Source organism: Tetrahymena thermophila, assembly GCF_000189635.1.
Source record: "Tetrahymena thermophila SB210 genomic scaffold scf_8254373, whole genome shotgun sequence".
NCBI classification, from domain to species: Eukaryota; Ciliophora; class Oligohymenophorea; order Hymenostomatida; family Tetrahymenidae; genus Tetrahymena; species Tetrahymena thermophila.
Genome location: NW_002476157.1, coordinates 386,982 through 410,573, shown reverse-complemented (window position 1 = coordinate 410,573; position 23,592 = coordinate 386,982). Strand labels below are relative to the sequence as shown.

At 22.2% G+C, this 23,592-nt stretch overlaps 4 protein-coding genes across 4 annotated transcripts; 2 read left to right on the top strand and 2 right to left on the bottom strand. All coding sequences in view use genetic code 6, as the record gives it.

Moving 5' to 3' along the window:
- Positions 1-229: 229 nt before the first annotated feature.
- On the bottom strand, positions 230-6,107 carry TTHERM_00241480 (ABC transporter B family protein; the record flags this gene model as incomplete). The annotated part of the gene is made up of 9 exons (XM_001024874.3): positions 230-585; positions 641-1,153; positions 1,211-1,324; positions 1,382-1,724; positions 1,815-3,333; positions 4,345-4,538; positions 4,687-4,913; positions 5,139-5,666; positions 5,861-6,107. 9 exons carry the CDS (start codon positions 6,105-6,107, stop codon positions 230-232), a joined length of 4,041 nt encoding a protein of 1,346 aa, XP_001024874.3.
- Positions 6,108-10,277: 4,170 nt separating this feature from the next.
- On the top strand, positions 10,278-10,661 carry TTHERM_00240460 (hypothetical protein; the record flags this gene model as incomplete). Its single annotated transcript, XM_001024871.3, has 1 exon — positions 10,278-10,661. One exon carries the CDS (start codon positions 10,278-10,280, stop codon positions 10,659-10,661), a length of 384 nt encoding a protein of 127 aa, XP_001024871.1.
- A 606-nt stretch (positions 10,662-11,267) lies between these two features.
- TTHERM_00240450 (ABC transporter family protein) lies at positions 11,268-16,004 on the bottom strand (the record flags this gene model as incomplete). Its single annotated transcript, XM_001024870.2, has 9 exons — positions 11,268-11,620; positions 11,675-12,187; positions 12,294-12,407; positions 12,465-12,807; positions 12,872-14,267; positions 14,330-14,523; positions 14,657-14,883; positions 15,062-15,589; positions 15,716-16,004. 9 exons carry the CDS (start codon positions 16,002-16,004, stop codon positions 11,268-11,270), a joined length of 3,957 nt encoding a protein of 1,318 aa, XP_001024870.2.
- A 6,395-nt stretch (positions 16,005-22,399) lies between these two features.
- On the top strand, positions 22,400-23,422 carry TTHERM_00239430 (cystathionine beta-synthase; the record flags this gene model as incomplete). Its single annotated transcript, XM_001024867.1, has 1 exon — positions 22,400-23,422. One exon carries the CDS (start codon positions 22,400-22,402, stop codon positions 23,420-23,422), a length of 1,023 nt encoding a protein of 340 aa, XP_001024867.1.
- Positions 23,423-23,592: the final 170 nt, after the last annotated feature.

Sequence of the window (23,592 nt, the reverse complement as noted above, 5' to 3'; positions counted from 1 at the left end):
ATTTGCTTGATTCAAATATGAAACACGTTTCAAAGATATGCTTTTTTTTAAAATTTTATAACATCACATTAAAAATATTAAGGAGATTTAGATAAAATTAATGCTATATTAAACATTATGTAAAGATATAAACATAATTTACTTTATAAAAAGAATATATTAAGTTAAGTTAATTTTATATATTTAATGTTCAAATAAAATACTTTTTTTTTGTATTGAAATTTCTTTATCAGTTCAATTAAGAATTTTATATTAGTTTATAAAAATGAGATTTTTATTCTATCAGTTGCTCGAATGTACCTTATTCTACTATTTTTCCTTGATCAAGCATGAAAATTATATCACAATTTTTTATTACATTAATTCTGTGAGCAACATTTACAATAGTTTACTCTCTAAATGTTTATTCAATCGAATTTAGGATAATTTATTCGTTATTAGAATCAAGAGCACTAGTAGCTTCATCAAAGAGTACTATTTAGGGATTTCTTAGGATAAGTTAACTCAAAGCAATTCTTTATTTTTATCCTCCACTTAGTTTATTTCCTTTAATACCAACTTACTTTTCAAATCCGTCCATTCCATCTAATAAATAGAAAATAAATTTTTAATCTTAAAAATTTTTAATATTTTTTTTTACCTTTAGAGAGTTCTTAAATAAATTAAAGAGCATTAGCTTTTATAGCTGCTTCTTTTATTTATTCAAAGTTAACATCTTAGTTGTACTAAATGTTTTCTTTTATAGTACCGTTGAATAAAAGAGGTTCTTATTATACTGAACCAAATTTTGAACGATAGTTGTCTAAATCATATTTTCTCAATTCAATGCCATCAAGGAGTATTTTTCCAGAATAATTACTGTAAAATCTCTAGAGTAATTAAATTATAGATGATTTACCAGCTCCTGAAGTACCCACAAAAGCAACTTTAGATTTTGCAGGTATTTTGAATGAAATATTTTTTAAGATGAGTTAGTCCTTTCTTTCAGGATAAGAGAAAGAAACGTTTTAGAATTCAATCTAACCAACAGTCTACTTTATAACTTGCTTTCCTTGATTAGATTAGAATTCATCTTTAGAGTCAAGATTACTAAATATTTTTTTTGCCATTGCTATTGCACTTTTACCATCTCCCAAGAAAAAGGCACTCTTCCCTTAAATTTTAATAATTATTTATTTATAACACAATTAAATTAAGTAAGTTATTTTACCTAATCCATTAGCAGATATGATTAAACATTCTATAGAAATCATAAGACCTTCAATAGATGATGTTTTGTTTTTAAAGAAGAATGCTCCTCCGAAAAATGTTGCACCAAAAAAGACTTTTTTAATTGAAAAAAATAAATACCTTTCAATAAAATAAATATAAAAAAACTTACAAAAGACAAGCATATTAGTAAATCCAATAGCAATACCACAAGAAATAGCTTGTTTCTTTATATTATCCACATTTTTTTAAAGTTTTTAAATAAAATTTTCAATTAAGAGTTCACTGCTTCCGAAACTCTTAATAGTTCTTATATTGCAAGCTGATTCATTAATTAAGCCAACTGTGCTCATAGAGGACTTATGGCAAGTTACTGCTAATTAGCCAATTTTAAGTGCATAATTGATAAAACTAAGGAGATAAAAAGGCACAATAGCTATACCGATTAAGCTTGTTTTCCAATCTCCGAAAAAAGCAATTAAAACAGCTGCTAAAATACTGACAAATGCCTAAATCTTTATTTAATAATTAATTTTAAAATACTTAACAACAAAAGAAAAAAATTTAAATTAGAAATTAAAGAAAATAAAAAATTTTAATTTTACATTGTAAGCAAAAGTGGATTATATAAATGAGTGAATTGTGTCGCAGCTTTGTTGGATACTTAATGATAAAGAACTTGAGTTATTTTCGGGTTAATCATACCAGGCAATAGGCATCTTTAAAAATTTATTAAAAAGATCTTTGCGAAGGATTAACGATGTTTTTTAGGCAGCTTTAGATGTAAAATATTATTAAAATATTGTTGAAGCTAGTTCAAAAAATCCTAAAAGAGTTAAATATAAGCAGTAGACATTTATTTAAGAGGTGATATCTGATCTGTCTGAATCAAGAATAACAGGAACCAGTTTTCCTAAAATTAACCCACATAATGGATATGTTAACCCGTTACCTACAGAAAAGAGCATTCCAATGAATAAGTTCAATAAAATTTTTTTATCGTATGAAAATAGACGTTTTAATATTTAGCTAGTTGTCATTTTTTAATCTTTAGTAATGTTCTACTCTTCAACTTGAACAAATGATTCTTCTTTTTGCTCATTAAAAAATTTAGGTGTTGCAGTTAATTTTTTAGACTTAGTTGTAATTGATAAAATATTGCTATTCTTAATTTATTCTACTCTTTATTGTCTTTGTATTAGTTTAGCTTAAGGATCTGGCTACGGTGAGGTATTAAAAAATAAATGAAATTTCTTTTTATCATCATTTATTTACATTGCGCTTTTCTCATCATAATTGGTTAAAGTATTTATAGTAGTCAATTCTTAATCTTTACTTTTTAGGTGGCTTTAACGTAAATCGTTTGATGTAGGTAGAGTATTTTTAGTGCAATTAAATGATTTATGGTCGTTTAAGTGATTCTAGAAAAGAGGAATTGGTGATATATTTTCTAAAGGAGAAGAATCACCAGATGAAGAGCTATCGCTTTGACTTTAGCTTTATTATGAATCAGTTTTATTATTTTTATCATCCTTATTATGCATTTTATAGTAGTAGCCTTATTAAGAAATTAGTTATTCATGAGAACCTTATTCAATTACTTCCCCTTAATCAATAACAATAATTTAATCAGCATTTTTAATTGTTTATAAATTATGAGCAACTACTATAGTCGTTCTACCTATACTAGCTTAATCTAAAGCAGCCTACACTTAGACTTCATTTTTACAATCCAAAGCACTAGTGGCTTCATCTAAAAGTAAAATTGGAGGGTTTCTCAAAATTGCTCTTGCAATACAAATTCTTTGCTTCTAACCTCCAGAAAGCTAAGATCCAGAATTTCCAACAAAACTATCTAACTTATTATCAAGCTTTTCAACAAATTCCCAAATATTTACTTATTTTAAAGCTTAAATCATTTCTTCTTCAGTAGCATCTGGCTTGGCATATCTTAGATTTTCTCTAATAGTAGTTGCAAGTAAAAATGGCTCTTGCGTGACAAAGCCCATGCAATTTCTAAGTGAGCTTAAATTGAAATCCTTTAAATTTGTACCATCAAGAAGAATCCTTCCTTAATCTGGCTCATAAAAATGCTCTATAAGCTATAATATCGTAGATTTGCCACTATATTTAGAAATTAAAATTTTCACTTAATAATGAGTAACATAAGAGAAAATTAATAAATCTAAAAATAATTTAGATTAATCTAAGCAAATTTAAGAGTTTTAATTGAAGTAATTTAGCATAATAAATGCAATATTACTAAATATTTTTCAAACAAATTCATTTGATAAAAAAATACCAGTAAAGTTTAATGGGGTTGTTAATTATATGTAATTTGTAAGTATTAGCAAAATCAATTAAAAAAAAATGTAAGTATTAATAGTATTAACCAAAATAATTTAGAGAAATTATATGTCGCAACTACAAAAACTAATAAAAATAAGTTTTTTGTAATAGATTAAGGAACATAAATTTACTCAATATTTGAAGGAAAAAAATATAGTAATTAATGTAAACTATTTAAGTAAAGTAAATCAATTCAGTAATTAAAAATTTTAAAGAATGTTGGATTTATGAATGATTAAAAAAAAAAAAATGATTTATGGGAAGATCTTAATTAATGAGGATTTGAGGATATTAATTATAATTATCCTTTTCATAGATAAGTAAAATATTGAAAATTAATGAAATGTAAAATATTTAGGATTTATTTAATATTTAAGCATAAATATTTGCATTCATTATTAATAAAAATTAATTAAAATTTGAAGAAGTGAGTCAAAAAGATTACATCAGTCATCTCATTATTTTTAAATTAATCTATGTAAATAAAAATCATAGAATTTAAATAGTAAAAATAGTTTAGCTTAACTTAGTAAATGTAAAATAATTAAAAATTTATAAGAAAAAGTAATATATTATTACAGTAGTATATATGTAAGATAAAAAGATGTCCTTCTTTTTATTAAGTTAAGCTAAAATTAAATTAAATTTAAATTTATGTTTAGGAAACAATTTTTCAAAAGTATTTATGATTTTTTGGGAAATTAAAGTGGGAGATTTGTCTAGTTTTCTTAATATTTTAGATGTGGTTTTTAAAAAAGTTGTAACAAAATAAATTAAGCATTATACCATCCTGATTTGCCTACAATAGCTGTTTTCTTTTGTGGTAAAACAGAAAAAGATGCATTATTTAGTAAATTTTACTATTTTCTTGAAGGATAGCTGAAAGAAACATTTTCAAAGACGATTTCTCCCTTAACGTCCTCTCTGTTGATTTTTATGCCTTATTCATTTTATTTAATAAGAGGAATAGATTTCAAGACCTTATTTTTATTGAAAAATGTTAATCCAATTAATTCTGATTGTAAATTAAATTAATTAGATGTAAAATTTATAGCTTTTTATTTATTTTGAGTAAAGCAACAAATAATATTCATTCATTTAAATAAATTTAAATAATTCTTAAAGTACTTTCAGAATATCTGCACATGCAACTTTTGCTTCATAAAAAACTTTATAGCTATTGATTGCCATATTGAGTCTTAATCCACCAATCAAAATGCAAGAAAATATTGCATTGATATCAGATGCGTCGTATGGTCTGCCCATATTATCATTGAATACTCCTCTTTCAATGAAAATAGAACCAACCCAAAAGGGAAGAGTATAATTTAGAAAGTAAAACATTGATTAAAGTCCTATTATTATTTAAAGATAAAAATAATTCTATCTCTTGAATTATAATGAAAGCAATTTTAAATAAAGGATGAATAAATTTTCGATAGATAGTAAGATGCATTTTATTTACCACTATCGATCCAGTAAATTTGAAAAATTAAGAATAACTTTTGATAATTATACTTTGTATACTTTTTACCCCATAAGGTAAAAAAAAATTAAATTATTTTCTTAAAATATTCTACCTATTGAAATTCCTGAAACGAAATTAAAACGGAACTTTTTTTGAAGAGCATTTTAAATTAATTCTGAGTATTTTTATGATTCATGTTTTTCTCCTTAAAGACTTTTAACTGTTCTTATATTGCCAAGAGTTTACTCTGTAACTCCTCCTGCAACTTGCATAATAGATGAGTTTTCTTTGACTGACTTTTGAGTGATCTTAGTAATAGTATTAACTACCAATAAATTAATCGGTATTATAATAGAACATATAAGTGAGAGTTGCCATCCTCTAATAAAAGCAAGTGCTATAGTACCAACTACTATGCTTGAAAAATATAAAAATAAGCAAAGTTTTTCTCCTATCGCTTGCTAGATTTTAAAGCAGTCACTAGCCATTTTTGTTGATAACTCATTTGAGTTAATCATATCGAAATAGCTAACATCCTGACTAATTAGCTTTTTATAGTATTCTTATCTAAATTTAATAGCCTAATTTTCACCAAATTAAACACAAAAGTACATCATCAAGGTTGAGAGTATAAAAGAAACTAATAATAATATTTTTATAGATTATTTAAAATTATTTTAACTTTCTAAATAACAAAATAATTATTTATTTTATTTATTTTAGGATTATTCGGATTATTCTATCATATTTTTTATAGAAATTAAGTTTCTTTTTTTGAATAAGAAGCTATTTTCTAATGCTTAAGCTATTAATATGTTATTAAATGTATTTTACCTACACCAAATATAATGAAGTAATACAAGGTAACTACTGCTTTATCATAAACTTAGCTAGGAGTGTTACTTGAAGAGAATACATAGGCAACTTCACCTTAGAGCCAGCAAAATATTGGCTATACAGCACCATTTAAAAGAGTACAAACTAATCCACCTATAAGTTGCAATGAATCTTTTTTAGAAACTAAATAAAAAAGATTTGAAAAAGAAACATTGCTTTGAGAATTGCTATCTTCTTTTACCATTTATTCTTAAAGCAAAAATAAATATATTTTTTAAAATGAATATTCTTGTTAAAAATTTTGCTTTTTTTATATAAAAAATTTATTAGAAAATTGGTTTATATTTCTGAGAATATAAACTCGTTGCTCAGCATAAATGAAGATATCAAATATTAATGATTAGGTCTATAACTATGTTGAGCAAAAAACTTGTGTAATATAATGCATTGGCAATTAAGAATGTATCTGTTTGTGATAGTTTATGTAAGCATATAAAAATTAAAGTGCAGTCCTTGAATACTATCACCCAGTCGATCTTACCAATAAATTTAAAAGGGGATAATTAATTACGATGGAATTAACAATTTTTAATACTCAATCAATTTTAAATACATTTAAATGTTTTTTTTGGAAGACAAATTAATTTTTTATTATATTGTAAAATATAAAGAAAAATACATTTTTATTTTTGTATTCACAAATTATAAATAGATACGTACTTAGACTAAACAATCTTAGAGATGGGATGGATAATTTTGAAACAATAAGTGTAGAAAATGATTGGTATTTTTTAAAAGTCCAGCTTATGTTGAATTAATAAAAGAAGTTATCACTATATATGAAATTAAAATAGATAAATGCTCAAATTTATTTAAATAATGCTTGAATTGAACATATTTAAAAAAAAGAATAATGAAAAAAAGTAGTTGTCATGGTTTAATAAATTTATCAATATTTTATGATAAATTGCAAGTGGTAAATCACATACATGGATAGATAAAAGTACATTTATTAATATTTAATTATAAAAAAATGATACTAATAAAAATAAATACTTATTGTAAACAACTGTTTGAATTACAAAAGTATTAGAAAAACAAAATAAAAAAATAATTAATATAAAATTTCCCCACCAGTATTCAAAAAAATCAATTGATTTTATTATGTATCAGTCTATCTCTGCATTCGAGGATTAATTAATTAATTAATAAATATATTTTAAATAATTGTATTTTTTCATAAAAGTGTAAATGGTTTTTATCTATCTTGGTAGAATTTAATTAAAATAAAAACATTACCAAATATTTCTTGTTGGTAAATTAATCTAATAAACAAATTAACAAACAAACAATCAAACATAAATAAATAAAACTGCATCGTATCTAAAAAACTAAAGTAATCTTCCAAAACAAAAAAGAGCATTTTCAAGTTTCTCTTTTCCTATATTCCTATGATTACAGCTTACTTTTTTTGTTTTGTTTTATTCTTTTTCATAAATTTTATACAGGTTAAATTTATATATGATTTTTTAAAGAGAATAAATATAATTTTAAGAATTTATTTTTAAAACTTTATAAATATAAAAATAAACTATGTAAATTAAATATATGAATATCTAAGAAATACTATTAATAATTTTTTTTTAAGTCTAAGATGTTTTTAAATTTAAATTAGAAGAGTACTTTTAAAAATAGATAATTAAACAAAAATGAATTAAATCTGAGCTTGAATTTTAAAGATATTTATAAATATACATAGTAAAATTATTTATGCTAAAGAAAATATTTCTACCATAACTATAAAAATGAGAATATTGTTTTACGTAGTAGAGTTTTTTTTCCTATTAAATTTATTAATTCATTAACAAGAATGGATAAGAAAGTTAAGAATCTTTAATTAAACTTAACAGTAGTGAATATATTTTTTATTTGTAAAGTTTTTATTAAATAGTTTTCTAAAATTTTTTTTAGCATCCTATTTTTTAAACTACTAAAAAATATCTATTAATACTTTTCGATTCACTATAATAGTGTAAAATAGTATTTAATTATTAAAAAGATTTCATTTTTTCAATAATTAAAAATTCTTTGTAAGTATTTTATTGTTTAGTGTGCTTGAAAAAGAAAGAAAAAAAAATCTAAAATTAAGGTCTATTTTACAGTGAATAATTTTTAAATATGTAATCGTGTTTTATCTATGAGAAAATATTAATTAATTATTTGCATTTTTGAAGATTACTTTCGTTCTATTATTTAGAGACCAATATTATGCTGACTTAAAAATATTTAATTAAATCTTTCAAATATTTATTTACGTATTCTTGTTATTTTACTTATATCATCACCGTTTACAATCTTTGTTTTAAATAATCCTTAATATTTAGAAAAGTTAAATATAATAAAGTACTACTACCTAAAAAATAATTTGGAAACGCTTAGCTAATTAAAAAAAATGACTCAAGCTGAGAATCCAATTACGCTCATTTATTCCAATAAAATATTTTCATTATATTAAAGAGTTTATTTCAAAAAAAGAACTTTTAATTGATTAAACAAAATAAAATTAAAAAAAAAAAAAATATTGATTACATGTATTAATAAAGAAGAATATCGCATTGTTTTGAACAAAATTGCTTTTCATATAAATTATTTATATTTAAATATATTTAAATAAAAATGGTAGAAATTAAAACTAAAATAGTTTTGAATAAAATATGTTGATAAATAAATTTACAATTTTAGTATTCTTTACTGCTCTTGAAATGGCTTTTTAGATTTTATGGATACTTTAGAAGCTCAAAAATTAAAGTGGATACAAAAAAAATATTTAATTTTATTATCAATAAACTCATTCTAGTTATTTTATTAACTTATATCATCACCTTTTACAATTTTTGTTTTAAATAATTCATAATATTTAGAAAAGTTAAATATAATAAAGTACTACTGACTAAAAAATAATTTGAAAAAGCTTAGTCTATTAAAAAGAATAATTCTAGTTGAAAAAACACTTACTCTCATTTATTCATATAAAATATTTTCATTATATTAAAGGGTTTTTTTCAAGAATTTTTAATTGATTAAACAAAATAAAATTATATTTTTAAATAAATATTGATTACTTGTATTGATAAAAAGAAAAATTTCAAGGGTAATTTCGCCATATTTTGAACAAAATTGCTTTTCATCTAAATTTTTGAAATTTAAATATATTTTTAATAAAAATGATAGAAATTAAAAATAAAATAGTTTTGTATAAAATATTTTGATAAATAAATTTACAATTTTTATATTCTTAACTGCTCTTGAATTTGCTTTTAGATTTTATGGATACTTTAGAAGCTCAAAAATTAAAGTAGAAAAAAAAAAAATTTTTAATTATATTTTCAATAAGATTATTTCAAAGTATATGGGTCGTAATTAATGAAGATTAAATGTATTTGAAGTTTAACATTTCAAAATAATTTTTTTACTACCAATTTGGAATATTTTTTAATGAAATAAATTAATTCTAGTTATTTATTTTCATAAAATAAATTTTATTTTAAATTTTAAACAAATTTTATTTTAACAGTGTCAATAAATAAGAGAAGAAATATTTATTTATTTATTTAGTGTACATAATAAATATATTAAAAATATTTTATTTTTCATGAAGTCTCTTTTGATAAATAAACAATTAATATCTATTTCATTAAAAATATTATTGTTACTATTAATAGATGCTGGTAATAGCATTTATTCTATTTTAATTTGTTTTTGATTAAAACACAAGATTAAATGTATTTGAAGTTTAACATTTAAAAATAATTTTTTTACTACCAATTTGGAATATTTTTTAATGAAATAAATTAATTCTAGTTATTTATTTTCATAAAATAAATTTTATTTTAAATTTTAAACAAATTTTATTTTAACAGTGCCAATAAATAAGAGAAGAAATATTTATTTATTTAGTGTACATAATAACTATATTAAAAATATTTTATTTTTCATGAAGTCTCTTTTGATAAATAAACAATTAATATCTATTTCATTAAAAATATTATTGTTACTATTAATAGATGCTGGTAATAGCATTTATTCTATTTTAATTTGTTTTTGATTAAAACACAAGTCATATTTAATATTTCTATTTATAAGAAAACACTTTTATTTTTAATTTAGAGTAGAAAATTTTACTAGATAAGAAAATACTTTTATTTTTAATTAAGAGTAGTAAATTTTACTAGAAACTGATTACTTTTAATTAATTGAAGACACTTTTAAAATAAAAACCTTTTATTTTTTTAATTTAAATTCAAAGGGAATTTTTAATAAATTGAATTTAATAATAAAAAAAAATAATTTAAAAATATTTATCCAAACAAAAACCAGACAAAAAGTAGTTTATTAAAATCAAACCATACATAAAATGAAAAACCATTTATAACAAATGCAAACATAGATTGTTTCTTCACAATAAAAAAAAAAATTAATTGTAACTTAAAACCAAGCTCAAAAGACAGCATTTGACTATATTGTATTAGTAAATAAACCATTAAAGATAAAAGAGCCAATCACACCTATAAAAGAAGAAAAACCTGAATCAGTAAAAGACATAAGGAGATAAAAACTAATTAATAAAATAAAAAAATTGAATGAAGAGTAGGCTTCAAAGGAATCTAAAACTCAATTTACTAATACTTCTGAGTTTTTAAATTATATAGATGAACATAAGACTGATTTGAAGCTTAAAAAAAAAAGTATTGCCACCTCCTAAACAGCTCATAAGAGCAATAATTAGAAAGACAGGTGAAAGTGATTAATAAATGTAGCTATGAAAGAAGCTACTTATATATAAAACACAAATAAAAAATAAATTAATTTATTTATTTATAATTTTTATGTTGGTTTATTTTAGTACACTGTTAATTAATTTATTTTTTATTTTTAAATTGTTTATTTTAATATATTTATTTATATAATTATTAATATTAAATAAGCATCTTTAATTTTAATTTTATTTTATAGAAATTAAAAAATAATTTATTAATTTGATAATAATTAATTTTATGTTTTTTTTTACTGATCTTATTTTATTTAATTAAATATTAATAAATTTATATGTAAAGAAATTATAAAATCTATCATTTTATAAATAATTTATTTTTAAATACATTGTTTGTTGTTTATTTTTTTTAATTTAAAATAAAATTTTTATTTATTGTTTTTTTATGTTAATATTTTTTTTAATCATAAATTTTTTTTTATGAATTTTTAAATATATTAATTAAATTTATATTAAAAGATAACTTGAAATTAAAATCATAATAGATTGATATGTATAAAATATATTTTACAAGAAATTTAAAATATTAATTTTGTTATGTCAATAATTTTTTTATAGCATTCTTTCATTCATTCATTAAGAACTACCTAACTGTAATTTATAGAAATTATTTTTTAAATTCATCAATTAATCATATTTTCCTTGCTCGACTATGTTGCCATTTTCCATCACATAGATCATATCTGAATCTTTAATAGTAGATATTCTGTGGGCCACACAAATACTAGTTTTTTGTTTCATTGCTTCGTTTAGGGATTCTTAGACTATTTTTTCATTTTGTGAATCTAAAGCACTTGTTGCTTCATCTAGTAGCATAATTTTTGGTTATTTAATCATAGCTCTACAAATAGCAATTCTTTATTTCTATCCACCACTTAATTAATTTCCTTTCAAACCCACTTATCTATCAAATCCATTAACGCCATCTTTTAAAAAAAAATATTAATTAATAAAGGATATTAATAGAAAAAAAAGCTTACTTTTTGAATAATTAGTAATGAAATCATAGGCATTTACTTATTTAGTTATGGATTCTATTTATTATTCATTTACATTTTCAGTATTGTAAATTATATTTTCTTTGATAGTTCCCGTAAAAAGTGTTGGCTCTTACGATACAACTCCAAATTTAGAACGGTATTTCAACAAATCATAGTTCTTTATATCAACACCATCTAATAAAATTTCTCCCTAGTAGTTATCATAAAATCTTTATATCAATTGGATAATAGAAGATTTGCCTGCTCCAGAAGGTCCAACGAAAGCAACTTTCTATCCTGCAGGAATGGTAAAAGAAACATCTTTTAAGATAATCTAATCTCTTTGTGGGTATTTAAAAGTAACGTTCTTAAATTATATTTCTCCGTGAATATCTTGGTTATCGAAATTTAAAATATTCAATTGATTTTCGTCTACACTATCAAGAACTTAGAAAATACCCTTTGCAGCATTTTATGAAGTACCTACATCTCCCAAATAATGACTGTTTGAGCCTTTTGATAATTAGTAATATTTGTAAAAGATAATTTCGAATACATAAAAATTAAAATGTATCTAAAATTCTTAATAGATACTCTAAAAAATGATCTTATATATTACCTATACCAATAGCAGCAAACATTAGGCATTAAATAGAAATAAACATATCAACAATCGAAAGATCATAATCCCTATGAAAAGTAGATCCTGCATAAAAGATTGTACCATAGATAGCTAGATAAAGAAATAAATTAATTTTAATTATTTTTAATATTTGTATTAAGAAATTACCAAACAAAATGAAATTTGTGCATGCTATAGCAAGACCTGCTTCCAGAGCAGATTTTTTTATCTCTTTGATATTTTTATCTAAAATTTATGTAAAATTTTGGACTAATTGCTAATTGTTTCCAAAACTAGTAACGGTTCTTATATTACAAGCAGCTTCATTTATCATATTGGTGGAATCCCTAAATGCGGCATCAGTTTTTTCTCCAAAGCCTTCCATTCTGCTCATATACCAAGCCTAACTCAAAACCATCAAAGGCATAAGACTTAAACCAACTAGGGTTGTTCTCCAATCTGCTGAAAAAGCCAAAGCTAAAGCACTGACCAAAGAGCTTACATTAGAAAGCTTTATTGAATAAAATTAAATTATCTTTTATTAATCTATCTATACAAAATTTATATTTATTTACTTAAATTCCAAGAGTAGAGCTTGTCATATTATTGACAGCTTGGCAATCAGTTGATAATTTTTGTGTAAGTGATCCAGGAGTATTATGAGGGTGATCAAACCAAGAAATAGGCATTTTCAAATATTTTTAAAAGAGATCTTTACGTAACTTGAATGTAAGTTATTCAGCTACTCTCGAGAAGAAGTAAAATTAGAAAGTACATGTCAAGAGTTATGCTAAACCCAAAATCAAAAAATAAAGACTTTACAAATTGCTTTGTTCTCTAAAATCACTTCTTGTTCTATCAAGCAACACATCACTGATTTTACCAAGCACGTACCCACTGAAAGGATAACAAACTCCATTGCCAATAGCAAAAAGAAAACCAAGCACATAATTGATGGTTTATTTCTCATTATAAGAAAAAAGTCTTTTCATAATACCTTAATCGTTTGTCTTTTCTTAGGCTTACTTCACATTTGTATTCTAAATATTCTATAAATCAATAATATTTTATTCTACTATCTCTATTTGTTTTGGGGTGTTTTAAGTTTAGCTGCTAAAAGAACTTCTTATTGCTTTATTTTAGGCTTCTTCATCATCATTATCATCATCTTCTTCTTTAATATTATTCAAGTTTTAAAATTGCTAAATCAATTTTTAGCAATTCTAATTTTAACTTTCCTGCTTCATTAAAAATTCTTGTTCTGTATTTAGAGTTTAAGAAGACTAAGATGCTAATCTTGATTATGTTTCTCCCAGCAAACATAAAGTTTTATTGTTATGAGCAGCTTATTTTTCTTGCTCTTTTTCTATTATTTTTTATTTTTCTACAAATTTAAAATAAGCACCATTGTTTTTTAATAAATCATCATGAGTTCCTCTTTCAACGACTACTCCTTTATCTAAAACAATTATTTCATCTGAATTTTGTATTGTTGATAGTCTGTGGGCTACAACGATGGTTGTTAATCCTTTAGAAACAGAGTCTAAAGTGCTTTAAATTTGAGCTTCATTTTTACGGTCTAAAGCACTAGTAGCTTCATCAAGCAAAAGAATTTTTGGATTTTTTAAAATAGCTCTTGCAATGCTAATACGCTACTTTTAGCCTCCTGAGAATTAAGCACCAGATGTACCAACATAAGTATCTAAACCTTTCTCTAATTTTTCAATAAATTACCAAGCGTTTGCCTATTTGAGAGCTTCAATCATTTGTTCTTCAGTTGCATCTCTTTTACCATATAATAGATTTTCTCTAATAGTAGTAGCAAAAAGAACGGGTTCTTATCCTACATATCCGATAGATTAACGAAGAGAAGTTAATTTAAAGTCCTTTAGATTGACACCATCCAAATAAATATTGCCAAATTATGGGTCATAAAATCTCTCTATGAGCTAAACTATAGTTGATTTTCCACTAATTTTGAAAAAAATAAAATTTAAATACATCCTATTTTAGAAGAGGATTAAGTAAAATACCTTCCTGATTCACCTACAAAAGCTGTTTTTTTGTGAGGTTATATTGAGATATTTAAATTTTTCAGAATCTTTGTATCAAGATGAGTAGGGTAAGAGAAATCTACATTTTCAAATTTAATTTCTCCATTGATTTATTTTTTAGTTAAGTCAATACCGTTCTCATTTAAATCTACTTTAGATTTTCTATTTAATATCTTTTTATTTAATTATTGAAAAAATTTTAAATATTGAATGGTAATTTTAAGCAATATTAAAAATTAATTTGATTGTAAGCAAATAATTTAAACATCTAATTTAAAAAATCAATTAACTGGCTAATTTATTTACTTAAAACATGTTAAATCCAGCTTGACGAGCCTGAGTGAAAGCCTTAATAGAGTTCATAGCTTAGCCTAATTCGAAGCTGCTCATCATAATTGCTAAAAATGCAGTTAATACATCAGAAAAATTATAGCTTCTTCCTTAATTATGATTATAAACTTCGTCTTCAATAAATTTAGATCCTACCCAAAAAGTCAAAGCAAAATCAAAGAAAAACATCATATTTTAAAGTCCTTTTTAAGTAAAGAGAATTATTCAAAATTAATTAGTTTAAAAATCTTTTGGTAAATATAAAAATAGTTCAATTATTGACTATTACATCAAATAAATACTAATAACCTATTTGATACAATTTTTCTGTGTGATATTTTTTATTATTTATTGAGTAAGATAAATAAATTAATGATTTACCTAATCCAACACCTTCATAGATAGAAAACTTTAAAGAGACTTAGAATGCTTTCTTGATCATGCTTTAATATTTATTTTATTCAAAATCTTAACCATTTAAACCTTTTACTGTTCTAATAGCGCTTATGGCCTACTCAGATATACCTCCTGCAGATGAATAGGCTGAGCTTGTCTTTTTTACAATTCCTTCTGAAACCCATTAGTCAAAGTAGCCTGCTGAAGCTATAAGTGGTGTTACAGCAATTGCCACAAGAGCAATTTGCCATCCCCTAATAAAGGCTATTATAAGACTACCAATAAACATACTCAATGAATAAATAAAGATGCATGTTTTTTCTCCCAATGCTGACTATATTTTGAAGCATTCAGTAGATACTTTAGATGAAAGCTCATTTGCCTAAATTTAATCAAAATAACCTACTTCTTATTTGAGCAAAGACTTAAAGTACTCTAATCTAAATTTTATTGCCTATCTCTAACCCACGCTGATCCAAAAGTACATCATAAAGATTGAAAGTATAAATGATACTTTTAATATAAAAATAGTAAAGTTTGATATATACTTAACAAAATTATTAAAAGATGTAGGCATATTTTATCCTCTTATCTCTACCATTATGATGAGATCAAAATTATCAACTAAAAAAAAATTACTTGCTCCAATTCCAACAAACCATAATGCAATAGTCCTGCAGTTATCCACAACTGCATCGGCGCTATATCCAGGGCTAAATTTTTATGCCATTTCACCAAATAGTAGACCAAAAAGTGGCTACAGACAACCATTTATAACAGAAGCTAAGCTTCCTAAAACAACTAAAATGATATCAGTTTTCGATGCTAGTTTAAATAGATGCCAAAATGGTATTTTACCATCTGCCACTTCTTAATCTTCATAATTTTAAGTGGGTTTTTCTAAGTTTTATAATGACTTTTCTTCCATTTTTTATATATGCTTTCAGTTTAATCGATTATATATGTTTAAGCTATTCTTATTTTAAAAAATATTAAATTATTATTTTCGTAATTTGATTTCACTAATTCTTAATTAAATATGTTTATGAGAGATTGATTTTAATCAAATTTAAGAATTTAAGGTTACTCAATACACGACGTGATTACTATCTTACTACATGAATTGCAATTTCCTTAATATATTTATTGATATTATTTTTCTTTACTAATTTCATATTTATCATTTCTTTTTTAAATATTCTGAAAAAATGAATTTAAAATAAGCTAAAAAGTAACTAAAAAACAAAAATATTCAAATGTAAAATTATTTTTTATTATCATATTAAATTAAAATATTTTTGTATTGTGATAATTAAATGCGTAATATATTTTATTTCTCTAGATATTATTTAATAGTAAATTCATCATTTTTAAATATTTAGCAAAATATAAATATAAAAAGTAAAGAAATACTTTAAGTACTCTTTTACACATTGTTCTATTTTCTAGAAATTTTTAAATTCAATCGAAACTTTCTATTTCAAATATTTACTCCTAACCTTGTTAACTAAATTGCTTTTAAATGAAAACAGCAAATAATTAGTTTGATTATTAAAAATCAAGTTTAAAAGTAAACAAATAGGTAGTATTTTATCTCAAATCAAAAACTTGTAAAGTTTTTAAATTTTAGTAAAGCAAGATATAACAAATTAAAATAGAAAAATAGCTAAAAATAGAAACTTATTTATAACAATAATTTACTATAAAAAAAGATTCAAAAATTAAGTAATAAACTAAGGTATTTAAAAATAAAAATTTTCAACAGATAAAATTATTTTGAATAAGAATCAACATATCTTTTTAATATTTCATATTTTGTATAATTTAAGAATTAATTTAAAAGAACATTATAAAAAAATATTATTGTATCAATCAGCTAAACAATAAATTTTAAATTAAATTTTGTATAATAGCAGGACAATCATAACTTTAATAAAAATAAAATTTATGAAAAGACTCAGGAATTAAAACTTTAACTAAATTTAAATTTAAGAAAGCAAGTCTGAAAATATTAAAAATAGAAAAATAACGAAAAATTGAGTTTATTTTATTTATAAAGATTAGAGTTAACTTAAAATTATTTTGGTAATATTGAAATAAAAAAATTATAAAATTACATAATAAATAGAAAAATAATGAAGAAATGTTAAAAACTCTTTTCTAAAAAAGGTAAAAAGCAAGATAATATTTTAATATTTATTAGATTTTAAAAAGTAGAATAGGATGTTATTATAAACAAGATATTTACGATAGTTAAATAAACAATATTTATTTAAATTAAATTTTATAAGAGCAAAAGGACAACTTTATGTTTATAAAAATATTAATATTTATATAAAATTCATGAAAAAAAATCTATCAAATATAATTATTTTAGCATTTAGATTTAAATGATTTTTTATGAGAGTAGTACTCACTAATTATTTATTATTTATTATAAATATTTTTTAAAAAGAATAAAAAATAAAATATTATCATTATTTTTACATTTATTGTCTTAATATTTTTTGATTCTTTTAGAATCAATTTTCTTTAGCTTTAAATTTTTTGGGTATTTTATTTTAAAGATTATTCTTAACATAAATCTTTCTTTTTACCAAATAAAAACAAATCAATTTTTTTTTTATTATGTTAAAGGCCAGGAATTAATCACAAATTTTCTTTACACATATTATGAATTATCATTTGATTAATTTTATATTTATTTATTTAAAAGTTTTTTTGAAATTTAAATTTATATTAACTTTTTCATTTCTTTTTAAATAAACAAATTAAATTATCTTTGATAAGTTTTTTGAATGCTGTAAAACCAAGTAAGCTTTTTTTCTTTGACATTTTAGGTAAGGTAATAAAACCCATAACACAAAAATTTATCATAAATAAAAACGAATTAAACAAAAAATAGCTTGGAACTAACAATTTCATATATATTTTTATTTAATTTTAAACTCAGTAATATCCAAACCACTAGATTTTAATTAGGCGACTGGTTATAAATATTTAATAAATTTATTTGTTGAATTAATGATTATATACTTTAAATATCAAATCATTATAATTTTACTTGAAATCTATAAAATCATAGTTTTCAAATCAATTTAGAAAATAAACTATTTGAATAATTAATTTTTAAAAATATTTTGATTAATTTGATAAATAGCTAAAATTTTTTAAATTAAAATTTGAATTACATTTACTAATGATTAAAAATATTATAAATATATGTCAATTAAAATTAAACTGAACATTAAATAATTGCAACTCCCCAAATCAATAAGCTACACCTTAGTGAAACGAATTAAACAAAATTAATATATTTAAAATTAATTATAATTATTTATTTGTATTATACGTTGTAAGTATATTAAACAATTTGCAATATATTTCAGTCAATATTTTATTTAACAAGTTTTATTTTAATTATCAAATAATATGAATTAAATCATTTAAATTTGTTTTAGTTCTCATTTAAAAAATTTTATAAATAAATAAATTAAATCGAATTTTAATAATTATTGAATTTTTATTAATTAATTTATTTAAATAAATAATTTATGTTTTAAGAATGAAATATTTTTGACAAAGATTTGTTTAAAATAAAAATATCCTAAAACCATTTCTTTGAGTTAAAATTTATTTGCTTAAAGTTGATATTTATTTTTATTATTAACTAAATTTGATTTTTTTTATTTTTTAATTTGAGAAAAAGATAATCTATTTTTTCACCTAAAAGTTTTTTAAGTTAAAAATTTTACATAAAACAAAACATTCATTCATTCTTTTAATTAGAAGATAATTAATTGTAAAATTATTTATAAAATGATTTTTTTACTAAAATTAATTTGAATATTCTAAAATAAGTTATTTTATTTATGAATATATAGTACAAGTAAGTAATAGAATGATTGATGACTTCAAAAAATAGAATACGAAGGAATCATCATATTTGAAAAACAAAATATAATAATATTTAAAGTTGTTAACTAAAAATTGGCAAATCAAATAAAATTTTTAAACGAAAATGATTTATTAAATAATTTAAAATCAAAACCTATTTTAATTTTTAAAGATAATGTGAAATATAGAACATCTATCATATAAAAATAATAGTTAATTATTTTATTGTTATTATTATAATAATAAAAATTTTTAAAGAATAATAAAAGAATTACATAAATACTTCTGAGATAGATATGTAAATTTACTATTATTATTACATCTATAAATTATTCAATTCTTTTATATAATTTTTAACGAATGTTAAATATTTCTTATTTTTACACAAAAATTGCTACTTTGAAGTAGAAAAAAAGTACAAATTTTATAACTAATATAATTTTATCTTAAAATTTCATTTAAATACTAAGATGTTACATTTCTTTTTTACCTTGAATTTATTTTATTTAATTACTTTATTTTAACAATATTTCTCATCAATTAAATAAATTGGCAATTTTGCATTCTTCACTTTTGTCCTTTTATATAAATAAAAGCCTTTTTAAAAAAAATTATAAATATAAATATATTAAAGGCCAGAATATTAAAAAAATGTTTTTTTTTGGTCTTAATTAATGAGGATTAACTACATATAATATTTGTAATATAAACCCTTAATTAATTGAGAAATCAGAACTCTTTACATTTTAATTTCTTTTGCTAAATATGAGAGTTACAAAAATAGAATTTAGAAAATCAAAATTTAATTTACATTTACTTTTGTTGACGTAACACTTGGTAAAAGAATTATTAGTGCTTCAAAAAAGTTTACTTTGAGCTTTACAATTAGATTGTTTAAAAAATATAAGGAGTTTAATTGAATATTACATGAAAAAATATTAAATAAAATTAAATGTATATCAAGGCTTAAAAAAATTGATAAATGACAACATCTCTTGTCTTAATTAATAATTATCAATATTTTTTTTAAATAAATAAAAGATTTAACTATTATAGATCGTTTTATTTTTGGTAAATTAAAAAAAAATATCTATTAGTAATTCAAATATTAATGTAATTAATTATATAGCATTTCAAACTAAATTTAGAAAAAGAGATATTTTTCAGGTTTTGAAATCAAAATAAGTAACAATCTATCTGTATAATTACAATCAAGTTATTTAATTTTTTTAAGAAATTATTGTTCAGAATTAATGTCTTATGTGTTAATTATATTTTGGAGCAAATATAAGCAGGTTAAAGTAAAGTGCAGTATTTCTTTTATTTTATATCCTTAAATTTTGATTGCCATGCAAATTAATTTAATTTAGGTTTTAGGCTTAACTTAAATCAAATAAATTAATTTGAAAATTGTTTGTTATAAATGATAGGATATTTATATTACTTTGAAAAATTAAAAATTTCCCCAAAATTTAATCAATATAAATTAGTAACCTAAATCATGCTTTATTAATGTCGCATTGTAAATTTATCAAGCAATACCAATATTTAATTAAAGGGAAAAATAAAAATCTTTTATAAAAATAGCTATTAAAAATGAAGACTTTAGTAAAAACTATGTAAATAGCCATAATCCTCACCAAAATAGACTGAATTACTCCATTAACGTAAAAATAAACAAAATTTCAGTTGAACTTAGTGTCTCAAATAGATTTTATCAGATTGTTTTTAATTGTTCTAAAATAAGAAAGGTAGGAGTTTATTAATTTTTTGAAGAAATAAAGTAAAGATTGCTTGCCTTAAAAAAGTGAATTTGGGGAGGAAAAAGAGTTTTTATAATATTTTGAGGAAGGTTGAGTTGATTATGGTTTTAATTTGTGTTTAGTGTAAGTATTCATTTGCAAAACTAAAACAGAAAGTAAAGTTATTAAAGAAAAAAGATAATTAGAAAGTGATAAAAAATAGTGGGGAAGATGATATTTCTTTGCAAATTTGAACTTTTATAAGATAGTATTGTGATTAATAACAGACAAAGTCTGAAATAAAAAATTAATCTGTGAGAAGAGTAAACAAAAATATTGCCATTATATAACTCTTCCTTTAGCTCTTAATAAGCTTTTTTTGTCTGTCTTTTAACAAATAAATAACTCTGAAAATTCAAAATACTTTTTCAAGCATTATATTTGAATTTTCATTTATGTCCTTTTATATTTTTAGTATTTTTGAGTAATGTTCTATTAAAAGCAAAATAAATTGTTTTAGTTTTCATAATAAAAAACTATAAATATATTTTCATGATTAGAAATTCTGCTCACTAAAGATAGAATTAAATGAATTAATTGATTAACAATTTAAGTTTTTCTCTTGATGTTTCGAAAATACACACAATTTTTACGTGATACCTTACAAATAGCCTTGATTATAATTTTTATTTTTTATTTTGTTCGAGATGTAAATAAATTTATGAACGGGGCCCTAAAATTTGACGAGATTAATAAAAAAGATCACCTTAATTGATGGTATATGATTTCATTATTTTGAAAGTCAAGCTTAATATGACAAAAGATATTAATTGTCATTGAAAATGTTAATAAAAGAATATAATTAATTATGTTAGATATTATGAGTATGTTTTTTAGTTGATTGCGTCATACCATAATTGTACATAGTGGTGATTCTTAAAGTATTACAAGGACTTCTTAAATTGACGGTTTGTTCACGTATCATACTGACTTTTATATTTAATTTTTATTTAAATTTTTTGATTCTAATTGTATTAATAAAAACTTATTCTTTAAAAATACTAGTTTATTTGATACATGAAATTTCTAGTCAAAATAGTACATGATTTTGAATTAAAAAAGTTAGAGGTGTAAATAATTGTCTAAAAATCATTTGAAAAAAATTGTACTATGTATTATTTAGCAATATTTAAAGCATTTTTTACACAAAAAAAATCAGTAAAAATAATAATTTTAATTCCATTAAATTCATTTTAGTTGTATTTATTCGTCATTTAATTCATCATTTTATTTTTTATCTCTACCTAATTCATTCATTTTTGAATAATAATTGCCTTAGTATTTTCTAAATTGCCTTTCAATTTGGGTATACTCAAAAAAGCAAAGTTTTAGTAGACCAATTACTGCCTATATATATTCACCTAAAAGGCGTACCAAAATAATTGTAATTAAAATCAAACAAAAAAAAAGCAAATTAAAAAAAAAGCCTTTTAAAAAAAGAAAGGATATTTATCATCAAAAAAATCAAAAAATATATCTTTTTTTAAGATCTACTAATTTATACTTCACAATCTTAATTAATCACTCAACCGATTTCATTGATTGAACAAACAAAAGACTGAAACCCTACTTATCCTAAATCTAAATCTAATATTAAATACATACAAACATATTCTAAATCCAAATGAGACAAAGAAACGGAGACACTATTGAACAAATGATTGGCAACACTGGCCTTATTGAATTGAAAAAAATCAATCCTTATCGTGAAAAGGGAATCAAGATTTATGTCAAAGCCGAATACATGAACCCTACTGGATCTATCAAAGATAGAATCGCTAAATATATTTTCGATACAGCTGAATCTGAAGGTAAACTTAGAAAAGGAATGACTGTAGTTGCTGCCTCTTCTGGTAACACTGCTTGTTCAGTAGCCTTTATTGCTGCTTAAAGAGGATACAAATGCAAGGTTATTACTAATACTAAATGTAGTAAGGAGAAATAAGATGCTCCTAAAGCCTTTGGAGCTGAAGTTATTGTTGGACCTTCAAACGTTTCTGCTGACTCTCCTGACCATTATATGAATATGGCTACTAACATGTGTAAAGCTAATCCCGATTATTATGATATTGATTAATATGATAACCCTTTAAATCCTCTTGCTTACTATAACTCCCTAGGACCAGAAATCTGGAATTAAACTTCAGGTAATATTGATTATTTCGTTGCTGCTGGTTCTACTGGAGGTACTATTTCTGGAACTTCTAAATATCTTAAGGAGGTAAGCGAAGGAAGAGTTTAGACTGTTTTAGCTGATCCTTATGGCAGTGTCTTTTACCAATATTGGAAGACTCGTGAACTTATTACTCCTGGAAAGTTCTAAGTAGAAGGTGTAGGTAAAGATACTATTCCTCTTGCTATGGATATTGATTTAATTGATCAATGCGTATAAATGGACGATAAGACTGCTTTTGAAACCTGCTATAAACTTACAAAGTTTGAAGGTTTGATGGTTGGCGGTAGTTCTGGTTTGAACGTAGCAGCAGCTCTCAAATTAGCTTCTACTTTAGATGGACCTGCAACTATTGTGACTGTTTGCCCAGATGCTGGTGTTAAATACCTTTCTAAAATATATAGCCAAGCTTGGCTTGAATAAAATGGATTCGAAGGAATTAACAATCCTCAACTTGAAGACATTAAATAATGAAAAAAAAAAAAAAAAATATGTTGTGCTATAGTCAAGAAAATAAATATTTGGTAATATCATCCAAATTTAATTGACCTTGATTTAATGTTTTCAAAAATATCTTTATCAAATAAATAAATATATTAATAAAATTGTCAGCAAGCAATCAATCAAATAAGCAATAACAAAAA